At 37.4% G+C, this 22,861-nt stretch overlaps 1 protein-coding gene across 2 annotated transcripts in view; it reads left to right on the top strand.

Moving 5' to 3' along the window:
- Positions 1-22,861, top strand: part of BTRC (beta-transducin repeat containing E3 ubiquitin protein ligase) — a 193,136-nt gene that overhangs the window by 58,787 nt on the left and 111,488 nt on the right. The window contains exon 2 of one of the 2 annotated variants that reach the window (XM_027851773.1): positions 326-433. The exons of the other annotated variant lie outside the window; for it this stretch is intronic. Within the exon in view, the coding sequence (XP_027707574.1) occupies positions 326-433 (108 nt within the window). The remainder of the gene's footprint in view (positions 1-325; positions 434-22,861) is intronic. 2 annotated transcript variants of the gene reach the window in all.

The following is a 22,861-nucleotide window of genomic DNA, read 5'->3' as shown; positions in this document are numbered from 1 at the left end:
AACTGATTAAATATTTAATTTTTTGGACTAGGCCATCTTTTATTCTCATCTCTCCCTCTCCATCATCCTTCCCTCCTTCTCTCCTTCAGTTTCATCCTCCCTTGATCCCTCCCTTCCTCCCTTTCTTTCCTTCCTTTGCTATTAATGACCTTTCTAACTTTCTCTTGGGGGGTAGACCAATTAGTAGTATGTGTTTCTTGAAGATGTTTCCGTCCTGAAGGCCAGCTGTAACTATTGACACAATTCAGCAACACCTTTAAAGTTCCTGTAATCTGTGCCATCCTGTCTCATACTGTCTCATCTCATAGTTGTCCTCTCTCTGCAGTGCTCTATGCCCAGGTCTCTGTGGCTGGGCTGCTCCAGCCTGGCGGACAGCATGCCTTCGCTGCGATGCCTGTATAACCCAGGGACTGGCGCACTCACAGCTTTCCAGGTACTTTCTCTGTCTCTGGGGGAGGGAGGGGAATGGGAGGATGTACACGGGTGTGAGTGTGCCTCTCTCTTCTTTCACACTCTTTACTGACATTCATTTTATTCTTCTTCATATCTTAGATATTTTTCATGTCATTTGATATGCTTCTTTAATGATCTTTTCATGTAGATCCAGATTTATGCAATCTAAAACATTTTCATTCCATTGATTGAATATGATTGATTTGCCAAAATTGACATCAACTTGGCTATTGGTTCTCAGATCTATTAAATGCAAAAGTATTGAACTTTAAGAAGTAGCCTTAGCAAATAACTACAATGTATAATGTTTTCTCTGGACCTACATCAAGCCAGTTTATATGTCATCAGTTAATTACATGCAATTGACTAAATAGCCATCCATACTTTTCTTATGACCATTGAGGGTACTGAGCCTTCTGTTACTAATACTGTGCATTCGCATTTAAGACCACATGTTATTTATACTTTAGTTAATGGTTGCAAGACCTAGAAGTCCATGAATATGGTATTAAACTCAAAACAATCCAGGTGGACTAATAGTGGTCTTAATGGATCCTAAAGGGGAAATTCCTTTCAGAATTAGGCCAATGCCAGGTTGCTGTGGGAAGAAGTTGAAGAGGAAGAGTAGAGAAAGAGGCAGATGGTTTAGTTTTTATTTGATAGCTAACATTTAAAATGTATATACGTGTATGTGTATGGGCAGGGACGTTTGAGGGGTGGCAAATAAAACTGTAACCTGTACACTTCAGTTTTGGAGAAGGTTTTTTAGTCAGCATTTTATTGCAATATATAATACAGTAATTGTTAACTTCTTGCTCATCTATGGCATAATTGATCTTAAAGAGCTTTCAATATAAGATAGTACTATATAAAATACATTATGTCTAAATTCCAGATAAAATGAGGGAATCAACATTCTGAGTGATAGATTTTTCTTAGTTATGTTGCCTATGTAAATACTAATAATTTTTGCTCCTTAATGGTGCTATTTTAGTCTGACAATTTTGCAAGATTCTGCTTGTTTTTTTATAATTTAACATTGAAATAAATCTTTTTTGCTAACACTAACATTTGTTGTTGTTGTAGTTCTGGACTTGTGATTTCATTGGGGTAGAGAACTCCTGGTGTGGAAACCCCCAAATATCAATGTAGCAACTAGTCTGCAGATGATTGTCTTAGAGAAATTACCTGGAGCACTGAGAGTTGAATGACAAATACTGCCAGAGGCAGAATTTGAACCTAGGTTTTCCTGAGGCCGCAGCCAGTCTTCTATTTACTGTGCTAAGCAGTCTTTCAGTATTAAGCTTAGCTAGTTTAACTAATGATATCACTAATGTAAACATTACATAGACTCATGTAATCATGAGTCTTAAAGTGTTTTGAGCACAGAATGATATGCCTTTATTTGTATAGCACATTACAGATGTCAAAGTATTTTAACATGCATGATTTTGTTTTCATCATAATTGAGTAGTTATTGTTATTCCCTTTCTATAAATAAAGAAACTGACCCACAGAGGAGTTAAATGACTTGCCCAATGCTATGTAGCTAGTTGATAATAGAGGTGGGCCCAGAATTCTGCTCTAAACAAATTATCTTTGTTATAGAACACCGTGGATAGTTAATTTACATAGCAGCCTTTCAGTGAGGTGTCTCATATTGTATTGGTTTGAACATAGACTGTACTTTTTACACTCTCCCTGACAAATTTGGTCCGTGTGTATCATGTGTGGCCTAAACTTGGTGTTTTTTATTTGTTGTTGTTGTTTTTTTTAATGTATGCCTATTTTTTTCCCCCTTCAGATAGCTCTTGTTTTAGGAATGTGGCCTATATTTGGACCTATCTGATCCTTTTATCTCCCCATAGTACCTGGTTTAATGCTGTGCACTTAGTAAATATAATAAATATTTATTGATTGATTCACATAACCATATTATAGAAACATTAAAGATAATCACATCTAATTAAAATATGAAACTTAATTGCCAGAGGCCAAAACTAACCTAAATTACAATCTAACTTAGATATACTAAGGTATTCTTAGAAGAAAAATTTAGACCTTAAATAGTAATTTATAGTTGAATAGGAAAGAACTCTAGATATATTCAGCAATATTGCTAGAGTTCCATTTTTAGTGGGTCTTAATCAACAAACTGCTGGGTCTCCATAGAGTGAGTGTGTGTACATATGTATACATATAACATTTTACTAACACAAAAGTGTGAAATTACTACAATTACTAAATACTTTGTGAGGAAAATTTGGTTTAGAGACTATGCTGCCAAGTTGAAGAATGAATCTCTTCTTCTCTACCCCATCCCAAGTCAAAGATTTCTTAGGAGGTCCAATTTGAATGGAACAGGGTACTTATTGCTTGAGATATATAACAAGAGACAGAAACCTATAGGCAAAATGGAACTTGGGATAACTTTTTGTGGTGTTTCTGGTCTGATAAAATTGCAGCATGTGTATAGTGCCTTATGCATGGTGAGTATTCAATAAAAAGTATTCATTTGATTCATTTCCTTTCAATAAATGCTACTTACTTTCATGTTGGATGGTATTTTTCAAAAAATTTTAGAGACTTTTTGTACTACTGATGGCTTTTTCTTTTGGTGTTGATGAATTATAGATGGAAGAAAGGGAAGAATATGTTTGAAATAATAATTTGCACTTTTAAAAATATGTAATATAGACATATGAATCTAGTGTTTAAAAGTTTCATAGTAGAACAATTTTTTTTTGCCTTCATTTTCCTTCTTTTAAGAAGCAGGGAGTCTACGGCCATACTGAACGCAAGTGATTTCATCTGATCTTGGAAGCTAAGCAGGGTCGGGCCTGGTTAGTACTTGGGGGCAGCCTGGTGGTGCAGTGGATAGAGCACCGCCCTGAAGTCAAGAGGACCTGAGTTCAAATTCGGCCTCAGACCAAACACTTGACACTTACTAGCTGTGTGACCTTGGGCAAGTCATTTAACCCCAATTGCCTAAGGAAAAAGAATAAAAAAAATTAAAAAAAAGAAGAAGCAGGGAGCATCCTGAGAAGATTTTTAAATTTCTTTAACTTATGGCAATACAAATTTAGGAGACCATTTAATTATTGTCAGTTTGTCTGATTATATATATCCAGAAACCCAGACAAGAATGACAAAATCAGGATGTTAAGTTTGTTTAATTGCTGAACTAATGACATTTTAATGAAAATTCTAAAAAAATAAGCCTAAGATTATATGGTTGGGTCCAATTTAGGCATACTTTCGTTTTCTCTTTTGTGAAAAAAATGTTATATGCATAATCTGTGGCTTAGTTATTTCTTGTTTCAAATTGTATGTTGGAGTACTATTTCATCTTCCAACAAATAATGGTGATTTCATCATGTAGAGTATTAAGATAGGAGTTAAGCATTAGAAAATAAGCAGCTGGAAGTGGTGAAACAGCTGAGGAATTAAAAAGAAAATTTCTTTTTTTCTATTTCAAATTTTTTTCTATTTCAAAAATTCTATTGTAACACTCAAGATATAAATAGATACGATATTTTAGGTAGCATGTAATGGCAGTAAACTTGAGTAGAAACTTGGACTATGGGAAACACTTGCTGCCTTTGAATTGGCTTCAGTCATATGACAAAGGTCAGAATTGTGAGGGGAGGGATGAATTCAGGAGAGGCAGCCTATTTAAAAATGCTGGTAAATATACAGTCTTGCTAAACATGAAGTGAAATGTTAAAAGATCAGAATTTTTATGCTTGAGATCAAGAACATGGATTTAAAAATACTGAGAATTAATTTTGGAATTTTTATTGTTTGGGAATAGGTTAGTGACAGAGATTATTAAGGTAAGACTCAAATCCTCTTACACTATTACAGTGAAAATTATTTTGACAAAAAGATTTACCAAGCATAGCTTGATCATAATCAATACAACAGACTTTCAAGGCAACAAAATAGTATTGTCCAGTTCCATGGAGTTTGTTGGAATTTGACCTGTATTTGTGGTCTCTTTAGGCATAGTCCCTTGTGACCACATATTGATTTAAAAAAACACATATTAACATTATATACTCTTGTATTTTTATTTATTTTGTTGAATATTTCTCAATTATGTTTTAATTTATTTTGGGGCTGCTGCGCTCAGAAATATATGCCTGCAGGACAAATGTTTGACACCCTTGATAATGGAGTATGTAAAAAGGACTAAAATGAAATAAATCTAGAAAAGTAGATGTCAATCAGATTGTAGAAGAATTTAAACACCAGGCTGAGGAGTTTTATCTTTGAAGCAGTAGAGAAACACTGAAAGTTCTTGGCCAGAGTTTGTCCCAGCCTCAGTTTGAAGCCTCAAATTTACACACACACACACACACACACAGAGAGGAAAAAAAAGTACTAATGGTACTTTGCATATATGTGCAGATGTCTGTTCTCCCAAAGAGATCATGATAATGAAATACTGTTCCAGCAGTTATAAATTGACATGGATGGGAGAGAGACTTATAAGATTGATTTATTTCATGGTTTATTCACTGCATACAGATATTGACCAAAACTTGGAGATTATATATGTGTGTGTGCAAGGTTATTGCCAAATCATTTAGGTTAATTTATCTTTCCATTTGTTTTTTAGTGAGTTAAGTGGCCAAATTATTTCAACTTTAGTAATAACAGTTGATTTCCTTCATTCCTTAATACTTACATGTATTTGCTATGTAATATTGCATCCTATAACTGAAAATTGTTCTTATTGTTATCTGATATTGAGTCTAAAAGAAGGCATATACTGGAAAGAAAGTCTTATTCTTGATTTGTGATATTGGATTTCTTGATTTGTTTGAGGTTCAATTCTCAAGAGTGTTGTGGGAGTTGGGAGGGGTAGAGGCTGGGTAACTGAAGACAATGGAAAGAGCCCTCTGCCTTTGATATCAGAAGACCCAAGGATACAGTCCTGCATCTAGCCTTGGGACTGTGTGACACTGGACAAGTCAAGCAACCACTCTGAGCCTTAGCTTCGTATTCAGCAAAGTGGAGGTGATCATGTGTTCCCTTGCTGTCTTGCAAGAATTGTTGTGAGGATAAAATGAGAATAATGTATGTGAAATGTTTTATAACTGTAAAACTTCATTATGTCAAGGATAATTTTGTAGGTAATGCCTCCACTGAAGCAGATCAAAAGTTTTCTGAACCATAGTAGATGGTCTTCATGAACCATGGTGAAAAACATTCATCACCTATTGGCCATAAGTGTTGATAAGTCTGGTCTCTTTGAACTTAGCTGGATTGGTCCTTGTACTGCAGATTTACAGTCTGTAACTGGACCCATACTTGATGTCAGTCATTCAGTCAACAACATTTATTAAGTGACTACCATGTGTCAAGCACTGTGCTAAATGCTGGAGACACGAAGAAAGGCAAAAAACAGTCTCTTATTCTCAAGGAGCTCATAAACTAATGGGGAAAAACAATACATAAAAAGAAACTGGAAAGGGTTGCAGGGAGAGAAAAAGAGGAAGGATAACTAGCACAGGGGCACGATGAGGTCCTGCAGCCAGGTGAGAGATGATGAAATGACTGCCTTGCACCCCTTCCTTAAATGGAGGATCTCAGAGGAGCTGTCCCTTGTCAACCCTCCACCCTTAACAGTCTAGAGAAGGGAGGGGCCCCAGAGGTAGAGGGTACTGAGGAGGTGTGAATTTCAGAGTTGATGTGATCTTATAGGAAGATGAGTTTCTGAAGTCAAGTGATGAGATCAGGAGAGCAGGCAGGTAGGAAATTATAAAATGATTGCCTTGGACCCCCTTCTTAAATAGAGGGTCTGAGAGAATCTCTCCCATGTTCACCCTCTGCCATTTCCAATCAGGGAATGGGGGTGTCTTTAAGATTCAATAGGTGTAGTGTTTGAGAATCTATGATCCTCTTGCCTGGACTATGGCAGTAGCCTTCTGGTTGCTTTCCCTAAGAGTAATGATAATGATAATGATAATAACTAATATTTATATAGCATCTACTATGTGCCAGACACTGTGCTAAGCACTTTACAAATATTATCTCATTTGATCTTCACAACAGCCCTGTAAGGCAGGTGCTATTATTATCCCCATTTTACAGTTGAGGAAACTAAGGCAGACAGTGGTTAAATGACTTGCCCAGGATCACATAGCTATAAGTGTGTGAAGCAGATTTGAACTCTGGTCTTCTAACTCCAGGCCCCATGCCTTATCTACTTTGCCCCTTGTCACCTATCTCCATTCAAATCCTTCCTTCACTTAGCTGCCCAAGTGAGCTTCCTAGAGCATAGGTCTGACCATGTCACCCCTCAGCAACTCTACTGATTCTCTGTTACCTCCAGGACCAACTATAACATGCTCTTAGGCTTTTAAAGTCCTTCACAACCTGACATCTTCCTCCTTTCTAGTTTTCTTGTGTTTTACTCCCTTCCACATACTCTGCTGTCTTACTGGCGTGTATGAGGTGTTCAGGAGCACTAGCACCTCAATGTGAGGGCTTGCTGAGTCCTTTTCAGTACCAATCATCCACCTTTGGTGTCTACCTGATTCACCCAACTCTCATACGTGGCTCCAAGAAGTTGTAGCATGGGCAGTGGCCACACCCACAGTAAATAGTCTCAGCAGACAGGCTAAACCAAATTGAAATTAACCAACAGGCCCCAAGCCTGTCAATGAGTTAGGGGGATATCTACCCCAAGCATGTGAAGACTTCCCCTGGCAGAATGAGTGAATGAGACCAAGCTTAGAGCTTGGTCAGGCATTGAAGACCCCACGGTCATCAACTACATCCTGGGCCATCATCAGTCAGCTTGATTTCTGTCCTGCCACTGGACTTCAGTGATTCTGGAAGAGAGGGTGAGGCTGACAACTTCGTACAACTCTGCCTCACTTAAAATCCAGTTCATGCACAAGTCAAGACGTCCCCCCTTGATGTCATTGGTCCCCTTAGAAAATGAAGGCCTAACCACAACAAGAAGCATCTTACTATACTGCCCCCTTTTCTGTTAGTCACACAGGATGCTCTATCTCATGAATCACCTGCCCTTTTTCTGTCTTTTGCCTGTGCCTGGGATGTTCTCCTTTCTCACCTCTACCTCTTGGTTTCCTTAGCTTCCTTCTAGGCTTAGTTCACATTCTGCCTTCCGCGGGAGGTCTTTCTCAGAACCCTCAACCTTTCCTCTGAAATGACTTTCCATTTACGCTGTCACATGTCTTTTATGTATGTTGATATATTGTCTCCCCTATTAGAATGTGAGCTTCTGGAACGCAGGGCTGAATTATGTTTTGTTTTCTTTTTGTCCCCAGGCCTTAACGCAATGGTCAGCACATGTAGGTGTTTAATAAATGTTTGGTGATTGACTTTACAGAATTGCTTTGAGAATTAAATGAGATAATATACATTTAAGCAGTATATAAATTTTAAAACCCATGAATATTTATAGATGAAATATTATTATGAGATGTCTCTAGTGTTCTGGTAAAAGGATAGTTGTTGGAGTGTTCATTCTTGCTCTTTTGCCATCCTATGAGAGCAGTATATTTCTAACCAGTGCTGCTGAGACAGTATATTTCCAACCACTACTGCTGTCTCTTCTCAGTGACCTGTATTTTGGGCCACCTGCTTTGGTATATTCTTAAATATTGAGATATCTAACTGTTAGTGGAGAAGTCAGTGTTGTACAGTAGAAACTGTGCTGGCCTTAGAGTCAGGAGAGCTAGATTATATCTTGACTTTGATACCTTACTAGATGTGTAACCCTGGGCAAGTCACTTCCTTTCTCAGTCTCAATTTACTTACGTAATAATAGATTATAGTAATTACACCACCTGCATTGAAGGAATGCACTCCATAAATCCCAAGTTGTTATGTAATGTTAACTATTAGGAACTACCAAGTTCTTTTTTTTTTTCCTAAGAGTAGTACTATTTATTTCTAAAATGGCCACTTTCTCTTGCCCTTTTCCCCTGTGATCATTTGTATGCATTGTAAGATGGCTCTGTAGGACTGGGATATACAGTACATGGCTCTGTAATGAAATTTATCTAAGCACCTTCTTACTACATCTTTGGTCTGCTTCAAATGTCCCAGCACTTGCCATAAAAATCATTTATCTCTTTGGTCCTAGATCATTTCTTCATTTAGCATTCATTCAGCAAATACTTATGCAACATCCACTATGATTAGGTACTGTAGAAGGATAAAAAAATTGATATGGTATAATCCTTGTTCTGAGTGAGGCTTACATTCTTGTAGGAAAAATAAGGCATATACATAAATAACTCTAAGGGATAACTTGAAAGTACAGTGAGAAGGTACAAAATGCTATGTTAGTTCAAAGGAGAATGATCAAGTTCATCTGGGGATTTCAGGAAAAACTTTATGAAAGAGATGACGTTTGGTGGGTCTTGAAGTACGTATAACAATTGGACGGCTAGAACTGGTAGAGAGTGGGCAAAGGGTGAGACCAGTGTGAGGAGAGGCACAGAGACAGGAAGCCATGAGGTAGATTTGGGGAACCACAAGTAATAATTGTTGGCTAGAATGTAATGTAAGAAGAGTAGTTGAGAAGAAGGTTGAAATGGTAGACTGTGGCTAAAATGTGGAGAACATTGAATATTATATGTCAGGCCACAGATTATGATCTTGATTTGGTTGATAATGGGGAATTCTTGAAGGTTTTTTGAATATAGCAGTAACATGACTGGAACTACACATTATGAAGATTAATCAGATATATCACCTGGATTTGAGTATGAGACAGGAACAGTCAAGTTATTGTAGTAGTTAATCAGCAAGCATTTTTTAAGCACTTCCCATGTACTAAGTACTGTGCAAGGCATTGGGATTAATAAGATAAAAACAAAACAGCTCCTGCCCTCAAGGGGCTCACACTCTCCTAAGACAATTATGTATATAAATACAAATATAAGCACATACAGAATACATAACAAAATAAATACAAACTAACTTTAGGAGGGTGAGCACTAGAAAGTAGGGAATCAGGAAGGGTTCATAGAAAGTAGAACTTCAGCTGAAGGAAGAGGTGAAAGGGGGGAGCTTCCAGATCAGATGGCTGCCTGAATGGGAGGAAAAACAACTCAGCTCCCATATACCCACCTATACCTATACAACCCGGAAGTTTGCGCCAGACCAAATAATGATTAAGAAATTCAGTGAAAAAATGCAGAAAATTTCTTCCACTGCTGAGCTGCATAAAAAGTTAGCCAGAGGTCCTTAAGAATAGGAAATGGGATTGTGAGCCAAAATAGTGCCAGTGCAGGCAGACAAGCCCCCAGCCTCCCAGTGCAACCAGAGGTGAGACAGAGACATGTGTAGCCTGCAAGGCCTTATGTCCGAAGGCAATGAGAGTGGAGAGCTTCCCTGGAAATTCCTAGAGTAGTCAGAAAGACCCAGATGGGAACTTTGGGCATGGTGGGGAAAGGGAACGGCCACCCCAGGATACTCTGGCCCAGGGCCTCTCAGCACTTATTTTGCCCTGAGATGCCACAAAACAACTTGAAGATCTAGCACTGTGAATCCCAAAGATCCTGGGGGACCTAACCCAGGAACCCAAATTACCCAGGTTGAGAATAAGCAGAGGTGACTCCCTCTGTCCCCACCTAAAAACAAAGCAGGGTGAAGAGTCAGGCGGTGGAACAGTCCTAATCAAGGAACTAAGGCTAAAGAGAAAAGTCAAAACAAAACAAAAAACTCTGGCCAATATAAAAAAATTGTAGAACCAGAGATGTCCCAAAAGAAGGAGAGATAACAGGGACAGCTAAGTGGCGTAGTGGATAGACCACTGGCCTTGGAGTCAGGAGGACCTGAGTTCAAATGCGGCCTCAGACATTTGACACTTACTAGCAGTGTGACCTTGGGCAAGTCACTTAACCCCATCTCCTAGCCCAAAAAAAAAAAAAAAGTGAGAGTGAGAGAGAGAACTCCATTACAGCTCCAAGTAAAGACTCAAAGGAAAAAATGGATTTTCCACAAGAACTACATGAATACCCAGATGAAATTAAGGAAGAGATAAAAAATTAAATTAAAAATTCTGGAGAAAAGGATTGGAAGGAGAATAAATAGTCTGGAAGAGAAAGTAATAAACCTTAACCAAGTACTAGACTCCCTGAAAACTAGAATAGACCAAACAGAAATCAGTGACTCTATAAGAACAGTAAGGGGTGGAGTGTTGTGTATAAGGAGCATCAGTAAAGCCAGTTTGGCTTTACTGTAGAACATGTGAAAAAGAGTTACATAATTAGACTGGAAAGGTAGTTTGGGACCAGGTTTTGAAGGTTTTAATTGCCAAACAGAAGAGTTTATATTTTATTTTCAAAACAATAGGCCACTGGAATTTATTTAGTAGGGGGATAAGGGTGACATAGTTAGACCTGTATTTAAGAAAAATCACTTTGGCAGCTGTGTGGAGAATGGATTGAAGAGTAGAAAGGTTTGTGGCCCACCAACCAGAAGACTATTTCAGTAGTTCAGGAAAGAGATACTGAGGATACATTTTTAGATAGTAGCAGTGGGAATGAAGAGAAGGGAGACAGAGGGACACATACCTATAAAGTAGAAACAGTAATACTTAGTGGTAGACTATAAGTTCCTTTGAGAGTAGGGACTGTTATGTTTTTAAAAATTTATATCCCCAAGCTCCTAGCACAGTGCCCGGCACATAGGTACTTTTGTTGTACAGTTGTTTTTCAGTTACATCCGACTCTTCTGACCCCATTTGGGGTTTTCTTGGCAGAAATACTGGAGTGGTTTGCCATTTCCTTCTGCAGCTCATTTTACACACGAGGAAACTGAGGTAAACAAGGTTAAGTGACTTACCCAGGATTATACAGCTAGTAAGTGTCTGAAGTCAGATTTGAACTCTGGAAGATGAGTTTTCCTGATGCCAGGCTTGGCACTCTACTTAGTAAATGTTTTTTGAATGATTAATGATTGAATGTTGAGGATGAGATATAAAGAGGAATCAGATGACTCTGAAGTTTTGTTATAAGGTTTCTGAAGACATGCGTGGTGATGAAAATGATAGAAATAATAAAGTCAGGCAGCAAAATAGGTTTTAGGGAGAATACAGTGAGTTATTTTGGGCACATTAAATTTGAATTGCCAAAGTGACATTCCTAAAGCATAGGTCTGACCGTCTTTCTCCCCTTCTCTGTAAGTTCCAGTGGCTCCCTGTTCCTTCTAGAGTCAAATACTAACAGTTTTTTTGTCATTTAAAGCCATTTACAATTTGGCTGCCCAGTCTTACCGTATATAATAGTACTTTCCTTCGTGTACTTTACAGTCCAGTCAAATTGGTCTTCTTTCTTTTCCTGCCACATGATATTCCATTTCCTGTTTCCAACTTTTGAATAGAGTGCAAAGTCCTCATGTCTGGATTGTATACTCAGTCTTTAACCTCCCCCTCTTAGAATCCCTAATTTCCTTCACATCTCAGCTCTGATGTGCCTTCCCAGTCTCCACCACTATTACCTTGTGTTTATTTTGCTTTAAAAAATTTGTCAGTGAACAAAAACCTAATTTTGTATTTTTGTACAAATCTTACATATACTTTTGGGTGTTCCCTATATCAATGGAATTACAGTTCCAGACCCTATCTTTATGTACATGTTGTCTCTCCTAAGAAATGTAGCTTCCATGAGGGCAGAGACTTTTTCATTTTTTGTATTCCTAATACCTATACAGTGCTTAGCATTTAGTAAGGCATTTAATAAATGCTTGTTGATTGATTAGTAAAACATCATGTTGGAGATACCTAAGAGACAGTTGAATGCAGGTTTAGAATGAAGGTCGGGATGGGCCAGTGTGAATTAAGTTCAGATCCCATGTTTCATGAAATTAACAGAGAAATGTTCTCATCTCCTTAGATAAGTTTTCAGCAAGAATTTCAGACTTTTTTGTCTTTGGGTTTAGTGGCTAGAAGTTATAAAAATGTCAGGGAGAGTCTCTCCCATCTTATGGAGTTTTTTTTTTCATGTTCTTCAAAAATAATATTGTAGTATTGACAGTCAATTTTTCAGAAAAGGTAGAAAAGTACATGGTTACAATTGTGCTAAAATATTGCTCGTTGTTGTCCTTAAGCTGTGCATGATCCACAGTCACTGAGTAGGTGTTATTTAAGTAATACAGATTTTCAGTTCAACATATATGTATTGAGTACCAATTGTGTGTGCTTGGTTTTGAGACTGTAGAGATGAAAACAAAGGCTTTACTTTGGTATAGGACAGGCATATAGATAACTATAATATAAATGCATATGAAAGGTCAGAGTTGGTATGGGACAACTAGACAGGGAGAGATCACTTGGACCTGGTAAGATCAGGGAAGGCTTCATGTAGTGGACAGTGGAGATGGCTCTAGCATTGTTCATGAAGGAAGAAAAGGATTTCTACAGGCAGAATTGTGGGAGAAATATTTATTTTATAGGTGTTTATTGGTGGATCATTTGTTTTTGACTTAAAAAAAAATTACCAAACATTTCATTGGTGGCATGGTGGTTTCCTATGAGGAGAATTGATAAAAATGGGTATAGGAATCCAACAGCTTACAAATAACACAACACTTGACCAAAATCTGTTTTGTATTCCCTACTCTGATTCTATTCCAGTAGTTCAGGAAATGTGCCTGTGGACTATTTACAGTAAGATTATAAACTGAATCATAATTTCAGTCAGTAGAAGCCAGAGCATGTGGCTCCCACACCCCAGCTGGTAGTAAGCTCTCCCCAGGTTTATGAATGTAGTTAGATGGCCCCCAACTGTTTACAAGACAGCAGAGGTGAGTTCTTTGATTGACAAGTCAGAAATACATTAGATCATTCTCTCTGCCAGTCTCTGGTTCACGCTGTTAAAAATGTCAGCCTCCAAGTTTGAATGGCAGCCTGAGGGCCTTAGAAGCTTTTTGTTTTCTGAGATGGAAACACAAATTGGATGTGTGCCTGAGCGCTTCATCCTGGGTTGTAATTTCATCTTTTAGCTAAGAACCACAAGGTACATGAGCAAAGCACCCTGTAAACAATAATACTGGGGAAAAAAAATAAACAAGGTCGTGTTTCTGGTACGTTGATCTGCTGGTGTCCTGACCTCTATCACGTTGAACATCTCCACTCTGATTGCTGTTCCCTTTGGCATTACAATGAGAGGAAGAGAGTCTGACATAGGAGGAAGAGATTTAAAGTTGCAGCGTCGTTGCACATTCCTTGTATTGGCCATGAAATATTGAAGTGCCAGCATGTGACACTTGGTTTTTTAAGCAACCTTCTTGTTTGAGGTGTTTGCAGCTCATTCCTGCCTCCTCCATTTGTCTGCTTTCATTGATGGGGTTGGAAGTACTTGCCTTAAATGCATGAAAAGGGTCAGTGTTAAAGAGAAGTGTTCAAGATGGAACCAAATCAGCTTGGCAGTGAGGGGAGCATACATATAATCATTGTGAGCAAGGTAAACAGGAACATGGGGTAGGGCAGTCTGTATCCAAGTTCATAGAAGAGGCTGTACCCTGTGGTAAGGAAGAATCCACATAAGAAAGATGGACGCTAGGTCTAACACCTTTCTTTTGTGTGTCTACATGATAGGTTTTGGTAAACAGGTGTCATGTTATAAAACAGTGTTGAAAATCAAGCAAAAATGTATTTGGAAACAGTATTCATTTCTCTAGTCTTACTATGGCCTTGACATTTGGCTTGTTATGTGGAGTTTTCTATCTATCAAGTTCTGACATTAAAAATATTCTTATTTTTAAGTGCATTTCAATTTTTATTAAGTGGGTTAAGAATCAGGCATCAGGGAGAGTCAATCTGATGAGTGTACTAATACATTGTATTGATTATGCATAAGGTATTCTGAGGGAGAAAAGTTGAAAAAAATTTTTATTGAAAAGTATAAAGGAAAATATTTTCTATTAATATTTTAAATATAAAATAATACTATTTGTAGATGGTAAGCTTAGCTAAAATGTCTTTTGCTGTCTTAATAATGGACCCTGGCTTAAAGGGTTTTTATTTCTTATTGTTGACTAGATCAGTGATTTCACTGGGTTAAGGCACTCTCAATAAGAAACTCCCTCTACCATTGCAGATAGGCACTTTCTCTGCAACTTAGTTTGAGAGAGTTGTCTAGGACACTGAGAGGTTAAGTGATTTGCCCAGAATTACATTGCCAATATGTGCAAGAGACAGGATTCAGCCAAGGTGTTCTCCACATCAAGTCTAGTTCTAACCACCATATCAATATGCTGCCTCTCATTGTTTATCGTAAGTTCAAACTGTTCCTTAGTGGATACCTTGTATATGACATTTTAAGCCAGAATAAGTTGTTTCAACTGTTTTGAATCACTGAAAAATAAGAATCTGTGGTAAAAGTATTTGAATTAGCCTTTATTCAAAGTTTTGAGGGGCAACTGCACATTCAGCTTAGCCCTCCATAAGTGTGATAGGAATGAAATGGTTTTTTATTTTGAGTATATGGTAAAATGAATTGAAAAATATAATTATATTTGATATTACACTATTGGGACTATTTAGTTCCTATGGAGTTGTCTGAGAAACATAAAGCTTCGGTAACTTGAACAAGGTCATAGATCTAATAAGTGTCAGCAGAGGTATTTAAACCCGAGTCTTCCTAATTCCAAGTACAACATTATCCATAATCATAATAATTTTTCATAGTATCTGGCATATGTGTATATATAATAGATGACTTTAAGTTTCCAAAGTGCTTTACGTGCCTTCTTGTTTGGTCCTCATAATAACCCCTTATAGCAGGAAATAGAAGTAGTACTATTTTATACATGAGGAAACGGGGGTTCAGAAAGACTAAATGATTTTTCTACTGGTCATAAGAAGGTCATACAATCATCAAACTTAGATCTGGAAGAGACTTTGGAGGTCATCTGGCCCAGGCTCCTCATTTTATAGATAAGGAGACCATGGCCCAGAGTGGTTAAATAACTTTCCCTAGATTACATTGGTAGGATTCAAACTCAGGCCCTTCTAGGGTATATTAGAGTTTGTTGTTGAAACCAGGTCTTTTAACTCCACATCTAATGCTTTCCACTGTAACAGGAAGAGGAGGGAATCTTGGCAAAGGTGGGTGCTTCTGCCTTGTGCTGAATGATGTCTTCATAGGCATGATTATACTTTCAAAAAGATAGGCTGTAGGGGATAGAGTTCACTTAATTGTTCTTGGTTTCCATTCAACATTAAGCTATATTCAAAAAACAAACACAGTGAAGTTGATTTTACACGTAGTTTCTAGGACCCCACTGTCCAACCTCATTGGTCATCATTCCTCTTCTTGGATTCTGTAATACAGCCAAATTGGCGTTTTTTTCTGTTCCTCTCTCACAACACTCCATTTCCTGTCTCCATGCCGTTGTACTGGCCATCCCCCCATTGCCTAGAATGTACTTCCTCTTTACCTCTACCCCATAGAGTTCCCTTTTGCTTAAAGATGCAGCTTTGGCACTGTCTTCTACTTGAAGCCTTTATTATTCTCCTCCTCCAACTGCTAATGCCCTCCATCCCAAACTACCTTGTATTTATCTACTTTGTACATATACACATATTCATACATATCTATTAGCTTTATATGGTTATAATGTATGGTGGGGTGTGTATATTTGTTTGCCTCATTGGGCTATAAACTCATTGCAGGTAGGGATTGTTTAATTCTTTGTATCTCTAGCACCTAGCACAGTCCCTGGTACACAGTAGGCAGGCATTTAATAAATATTTATTGAATAATAAATTTTCAGAAATCCTTCTTCAGAAATTGAATTCCAATTAGCTGATTACTCTTTCTGGAGAAGAAGACTGTCCCCTCCCCCCAATTTGGTAGAGTGTTTTGAGTACAAACACCTAAGAAGTTAAAAAAATAATGAGGTTTGTATTTTTGTGGAAACTCTTCATTCACTCAGAAATAGTACAAAGCCAGGTGTGTTGCTACATGCCTGTAATCCCTGCCCTGGGGGAAGCTGATACTGCTGGATTACTTGGTCTTGGAAGCTCTAAGCTGTATTAGGGCTAAATAAAGCCAGTTGGGTGTTCACGTTAAGTCTAGCCACCAATATGGTGAGTCCTCTGGAGAGGAGGGACACCAGACAAAACCAGTCCAGTTGGGGAAAATGGAGCAAGCCAAAGTTTCCATGCTAATCAGTAGTAGTGAGATTCCAGCTGATGAGTAGCTGCTGCACTGCCATTCTGGGTGAGATAGTCAGTCAAGCAAGTAATCAAGAAAGAGTTAAAAATATAGCCACCAAAATTATTTTCCTAAAGCTCAGGTCCAACCATCCATCTCTCTGTCTCTCTTTTACACACTCACACACACACACACACACACACACACACACACACACACACATACTCTCACACTCTCTCACTCTCACTCTCTCTCTCTCTCACTCTCACTCTCTCTGTCTCACTCACTCACTCACTCACAGACACACACACACCCTTCCCTACTCCAAGTGACCCTGTTTTGCATCCAGGATCAAATACAAAATGCTATGGCCTTCAAAGCCCTTTATAACCTACTCCTTCCTACCTTTCCAGTCTTCTTACACTTTGACTCCTGGACACTTATTTTTTGATTCAGTGGTTTCCTGACTATTCTATGAACAAAGACATTCCATCTCTCGTCTGTAGGTATTTTCTCTATCTGTTCATCTGACCTGGAAGGCTCTCCCTCCTCAGCTCCACCTGGTGACTTGCCTGGCATCTTTCAAGTCCCAACTAAAATCCCATCTTTTACCGGAAGCCTTCCCCAACCCTCCTTAGTTCTAGTGTGTTTTCTCTCAATTATTTCCTATTTATCCTAAATATAGCTTTTATTATGTATATTTGTTGGTATGTTGACTCATTAGATTGTAAGCTCCTTGAGGTCAGGGACTGTCTTTTGCCTCTTTTTGAATCCCTCGTGATTAGGACAGTGACTGGCACATAGGCAATTTAAAAATGTTGATTGATTGATTGATTGATTATAGAAGGTAATCCTCATTTCCTATGTGGGAATCCCTTTTACAGTGTCCCTAAGAAATGGTCACATAGCGTTTGTTTAAACACATCAGGTGATTGGAAGCTCCTGCTTAGGCAGGCAGCCTATTTAATTATTAGACATTTCTCATAGTTAGATTTCTTTCTTCTATTAAACTGAAAACTAACTCCTATAATTTCCATTCATTGGTCTAAATTATGCCCTGTACAGAAAAAAATAGACATTTATTAAGTTGCTAATATGTGCCAGGCTCTGTGCATTGGTGATGTAAAGACCAAAAAAAAAAGAAAGAAAGAAACGATCCTGACACTAAAGGAGTTTACAATAAGTCCACTAAAAATAAGTTTATTCCTCCCTCTTCTCCATAATAGCACTTCAGATACAGTATTTCAAGAGAGCTGTCATGTAACCTTCAAATTTTCTCTTTGTCAGGTTAAACATACTCAATTCCTCCAGCTCATATAATACGGTTTCAAGACCTATACCATTTTAGTCATCCTTATCTGAATATATTTCAGTTCGTTACTGCCCCTTTTAAACTGGGATGCCTAGAACTGAACATGATATTTTAGCTATGATCTGACTAGCTCAGAGGGTAACGGAGAGACTGTTATTTCTATAATGTAATCACTATACTTCTGTTAAAGCAACCTTAGATTGAATTAATTTTTTTAACTGCTACATCATACTATTGACTCATTAAGCCTTTAGGACAAATCATAGTAGTTCACATTTATATAGTGTTATAAGGTTTTTTAAAAAAAAAAATACTTATCTCACAACTCTTTGTGGAATGTACATTTAAAAAAATCCTATTCTGTTGTTTACTAAAGGATCTTTATATTGTATATATCTACCTAGTCAGCCTGACTTAATTTCACCCATCTCATTCTTTTCAGAAACTAGAGAAGTGTAAGTATTTTGACATGGCATATGTAGTAGCATATCAAAGTAGTACAGGTACTTTTAGCTCCAGTTTCTGAAGATTGTGAACATCTGCTTAGAGGTATAGAAGAGCTCCACAATGCACTAATTGAATTACTCTTTTCTAGAGCTGCAGACTGCACTAATTGAATTAGAATCAGCTGAGTGTGGAGGGGAGCGAAGGGTGGAGAGAGACAGAGAGAGAGAAAGAGAAAGAGAGAGACGGAGAGAGCACACACATGGAATAAACAGAGCTCAAGCCTTAGGGGGAAGAGAAGATTGTGGGAGACATGACTGATGGTGTGTACTGTGCTGCTATCTAATGGCAGTATATGGAACTACATGGTCTCCAGGGAAGGTGCAATTCAGTAATTCAGTCTTCTGTATGACTGACCTAAGGCCAACTTCAACCAGTTTGGTTCAGAGGGCCCCAAAATGTATTTTTGTAATTTTAATGTTCAAAAGAAAAATGAGAAATAATTTTTCCTTTTAAAAATTACGGTGTGTTTTATTATGTATTAAAATTGATTGTAGAAGAGAATTAATGTTTTTGACTAACTCTCTTGCTATACTTCTTACATTTTCATTGTTAAAAAAAAAAAAAAGTAAGTAAACTCTGTAAGGCTAGTTCTAATTATTTCAGTGCTTCTGGTGAGCCATATCTCTGGTTTTGTATTTTTATGCAGCCATAACTAGCAATACAGAAATGAAGGAAAGATATAAGGCTTTATTTTTAGACTTGATTTTTAAATATTAATTATTTGGTTTGTTTCTCAATACAAGAAGTAGCAGTTAACTTAAAGATATTCCTACACATGTTATTCAAGAACCAGCTAGAAAATACTTAAAACTTTATTTTTTATAGGATCAGGTACCAAAAATCTTATTGATCTACCCAAGAGTACAGAATTTAATTTTATCAGAAACCTGGAGAAATCTGAAGCACTCCAAAGTATAGTAAATCTTTCTCATTCTGTACTTTAAGTGGAATGTTAGCCACAATTCACATATAATACCTCATGAATATATAATTCCGAAATATTTTAAAAAACTGTAGCAATACTCATTTTTTAAATCAGTTTAACTCTTAAGTATCTTAATTTGGAAAAAAAAAAGACCTTTATAACTGAAAAACTAATGAATCACAGCAACAGTGGCATTAGCAAAAATCCTTTTTTGTCTACCTTTCAAATTATTTGAATTTATTGCTTAAAATGTCCTAAGTCAGAACTACAAATGTTAATTGTAGAAAGTTCAATATTCTTTCTCATGTAGTCTTAACTATTAATCGTGCATATTATCCTGAACACAGTTGTTTTGAAGCATCCCCTGCCTTTTAGTGTGATGTTGGGCTTTTGAAGATTTTTGTCCAAATATGTTTTCTAGAAAGACATTAAAATTTATGACAGCTTTTCTGCTTCTGAGAGCTTATAAGGTTATTTACTTAATTTCATTTGGTGCATTTTGATATCATACCAAGTGCTTAAGCTTCACTGAGTAACCCGCCTAGGTACAATATTATCTGTATATTTTGAAAGGCTGTCGTTGATGGAATTTAGTTGAAAATATTCTTTTCATTTAGTAAGATTTATTTCGTTATCTATTTATCTATTATCTAATTACCTATTAAGGTAATTAACATAGGCCAGTGACAAACTTATGGTCACATCATTTATGTCTCATCACATATGATGAGTCCAGCCTATCATAGTAAAGATATTTCCCCCTCTACTCCATGCATGTAAGTGAGCAATGACATTTTGTTTCATGATTATAATTTTGGTAGTTAATTAAATGGTATGGTATAGTGGAAGAAGCTCTGGACTAGGAGTCAAGAGACATTTAATCCTGTATACCACTTCTTTCTTATCTGTAAAGATTAGAAAATTAACTTTGATGATCTCTAAGGTCCCTTGCAGCCCTAAAAGTCAATAACAAACTAGAAGACAAAGCTAGCATCTCTTATACTGCCTCCTTCAGGTAATTCATGGATTTTTAGTCTTTGTTGTCTCAGCAATTGATTGTGCCCACTTGTGGTTTAGTAGTTAGCTCAGGGCTTCTTTACAAGACTATAAATGGGAAAGAATCCATTGCATACAAGGTATGAAGTGCTTCTTTAAACAATCTATTTCTAGAACCTAAATTGTCCTGGGACCAGCTCCTGATATAAAAATTCATAGAAACCTGTTTTTCACAGAGTGTGGTAACTCCTTGCCATAGTGCTGTAGTGTTAAAATTCACATTGGCCAGGTTGTTCTGTAAATTAAACACTGACAGCTACCCTCAGGGGAACAGCCAATGTATTTATGATGATGTGCTGATTACACAAAATACACTGCAAGCAGAAAACAGCTGCAGAGAACAAACCTCTTAAAAAGAATACAATTACAAATAGCACCCTCAGTATTCCTAGTGGTGAGAGTAAAATACAGCATGCTAATGCAGGTTTCTTAGTCTGCCTGAAAAACGAAAATCTGAAGGAGATAAGTTAAATTATGGTTGAATGCTCATGTGGTCCAACATAGTGATGAAGAAATATGGTTTATAAAGACATAGCTGTGAGTGCACAAATTTAACTGATTTTTTTTCCACTTGGATTTTATTAACTCTTTTCTTATATATGGTAGGGCATAGCCTTAAGGTGTGAAGGTTCTAGATTTTTGTAGAAAAACATGCAAAACATTTCAGGGGCAAGTGTGTAAGTTGTGTTTATAGTTCAAATGTTAGTAAAATTTTGAGGAGGTATTCAGTGGCATTATAAGGTTCCTGCATTAGTCTTATGTAAGAAATTAGGTTCAGATTTTCAGTGAGATAAATCTTTGAAGACTTGCCCCTAGAATTAAAGGAAAATGGGCCATCATTCTAACTCTGGCAAGCTTTCTGATTTCTCCAAAAAAAAATTTTTTTTCTGGGAGCATAGTCTTTCAGCATACCAAGATGTTGGTTAACCTGGTACCAAATAACTTTCGGAAAAATAAGATCCCAAGGATGCCCCCTGTTCATCTTCTGTTGTTTTTATGTAGCTGGGCAAGAATACTGGCATACAATTTGTTTCCTTTGCTTGAGAGCAACTTGGCCACATTTTAAGTCTAGAACCTATAAAATGTATTTCAAGTCTTGAGTATATTGGCCGTTATTTAAATTACTAGAAAATATGTTTGTCTTCCAATACATAAATTTACTCATAGCCTATGTGAGGTTTATCATAAGCACATAGTGATTGGAAACAGTTCACTTAACCCATCTGAAACTCAGAATCTGTATATGGATCACTGGTATGTGATAATTGACTATTATTGGTCAGTCTGTTTGCTTTTAAATCAGTTTGGAGCCTCCTGGAGTTGTTTTCTTGCTTTGCTGATATAAATCCCATGTGGCAAAGGAGTTGTGTATAATCACTTTGCTTTAATCAATAGAATAATTGATAAACCAGATAAGATTTAAACTGATTATGGTCCCAACAGAAATCCCTAGAGGCCTTGGACTCTCTTAATTTTGACATGTGTGTTGTGTACCCTGAGGATGAAGTGCAGTTTGAATTATCTGTTTTTATTTGCTTAATGAAGGGGAGGGTGTTAAAGTCAAATGTTTAATTAACCCAGCAATGGGCTGCGTTGTCACTTACACACAGCTGATTGAGATATCTCATGGAGAATACTGAATAGGAATGATAATGTGGCACTGAGACGGAAGATTGCTTTTTCAATCCATTTGCTGGGTCACTGCTTTGAATGTCTTATTGGATGAAAGGCATTCAGCCTGGAGAAAAAATTTAGCATTTAAGTACATTTTGTTCTTTCCCTCCCCTCCTGTCCCCTCCCCTCCCAGAAGTTAACTAAAACAGATATGTTCTAGGTTTAATAAGCCATTGATATTCTAGTAAGAGATCAGGGATGGTGTATCTCAATAGCCAGCAGCCTGAAGCTGTATAATTTCCTGTGGAAACCGGAAAGTCCTACTTGCCCTAAGGTACTCTGATTGTAAGCTCTTTGTCCCCTTTACCCCTTCTCTCTTAGCATCATTGTGGGGTTGTCTTTGGTTACTTGATCTCCTGCCTTTTTCGTAATGCTTGCTAGATGTGCAGCTGCCTCTAGGGCCACAGCCAGCCAGACCTTTCTTCTCTTAAAAGGCAAATTCTCCTCAATCATGTTATTGCCATTTCATGTGGCTGGCTTCTGTTAGATACCATTTCTGACCAAGTGTTGCAGTGACACGTGAAATACAGATGAAAAGACTTAAAGCATGAGGGTTTTGCTTCTTTTGCTCTTGCTGTCACGCAAATAGTTGATTCCTTGTACATTTTTATTCGTTTAGAGTTAGCTTTTCTTTTGTGTGGATTAAAGAAGGTTAAAATAAATCCTGTTAATAGCCTACAGTATCAGAAACTGTCCAGGCAAGTTTCGATTTCTTAACTTAGTCTCCACTGGCCACTTCTAATAGTGCTCCACAATTCTCCCATCCTTTAGTGATATACT

Source organism: Vombatus ursinus, unplaced genomic scaffold, assembly GCF_900497805.2.
Source record: "Vombatus ursinus unplaced genomic scaffold, bare-nosed wombat genome assembly UNPS02009205.1, whole genome shotgun sequence".
NCBI classification, from domain to species: Eukaryota; Metazoa; Chordata; class Mammalia; order Diprotodontia; family Vombatidae; genus Vombatus; species Vombatus ursinus.
The sequence above is the reverse complement of the archived record's forward strand: the minus strand, read 5'-3'. Positions and strand labels throughout refer to the sequence as shown.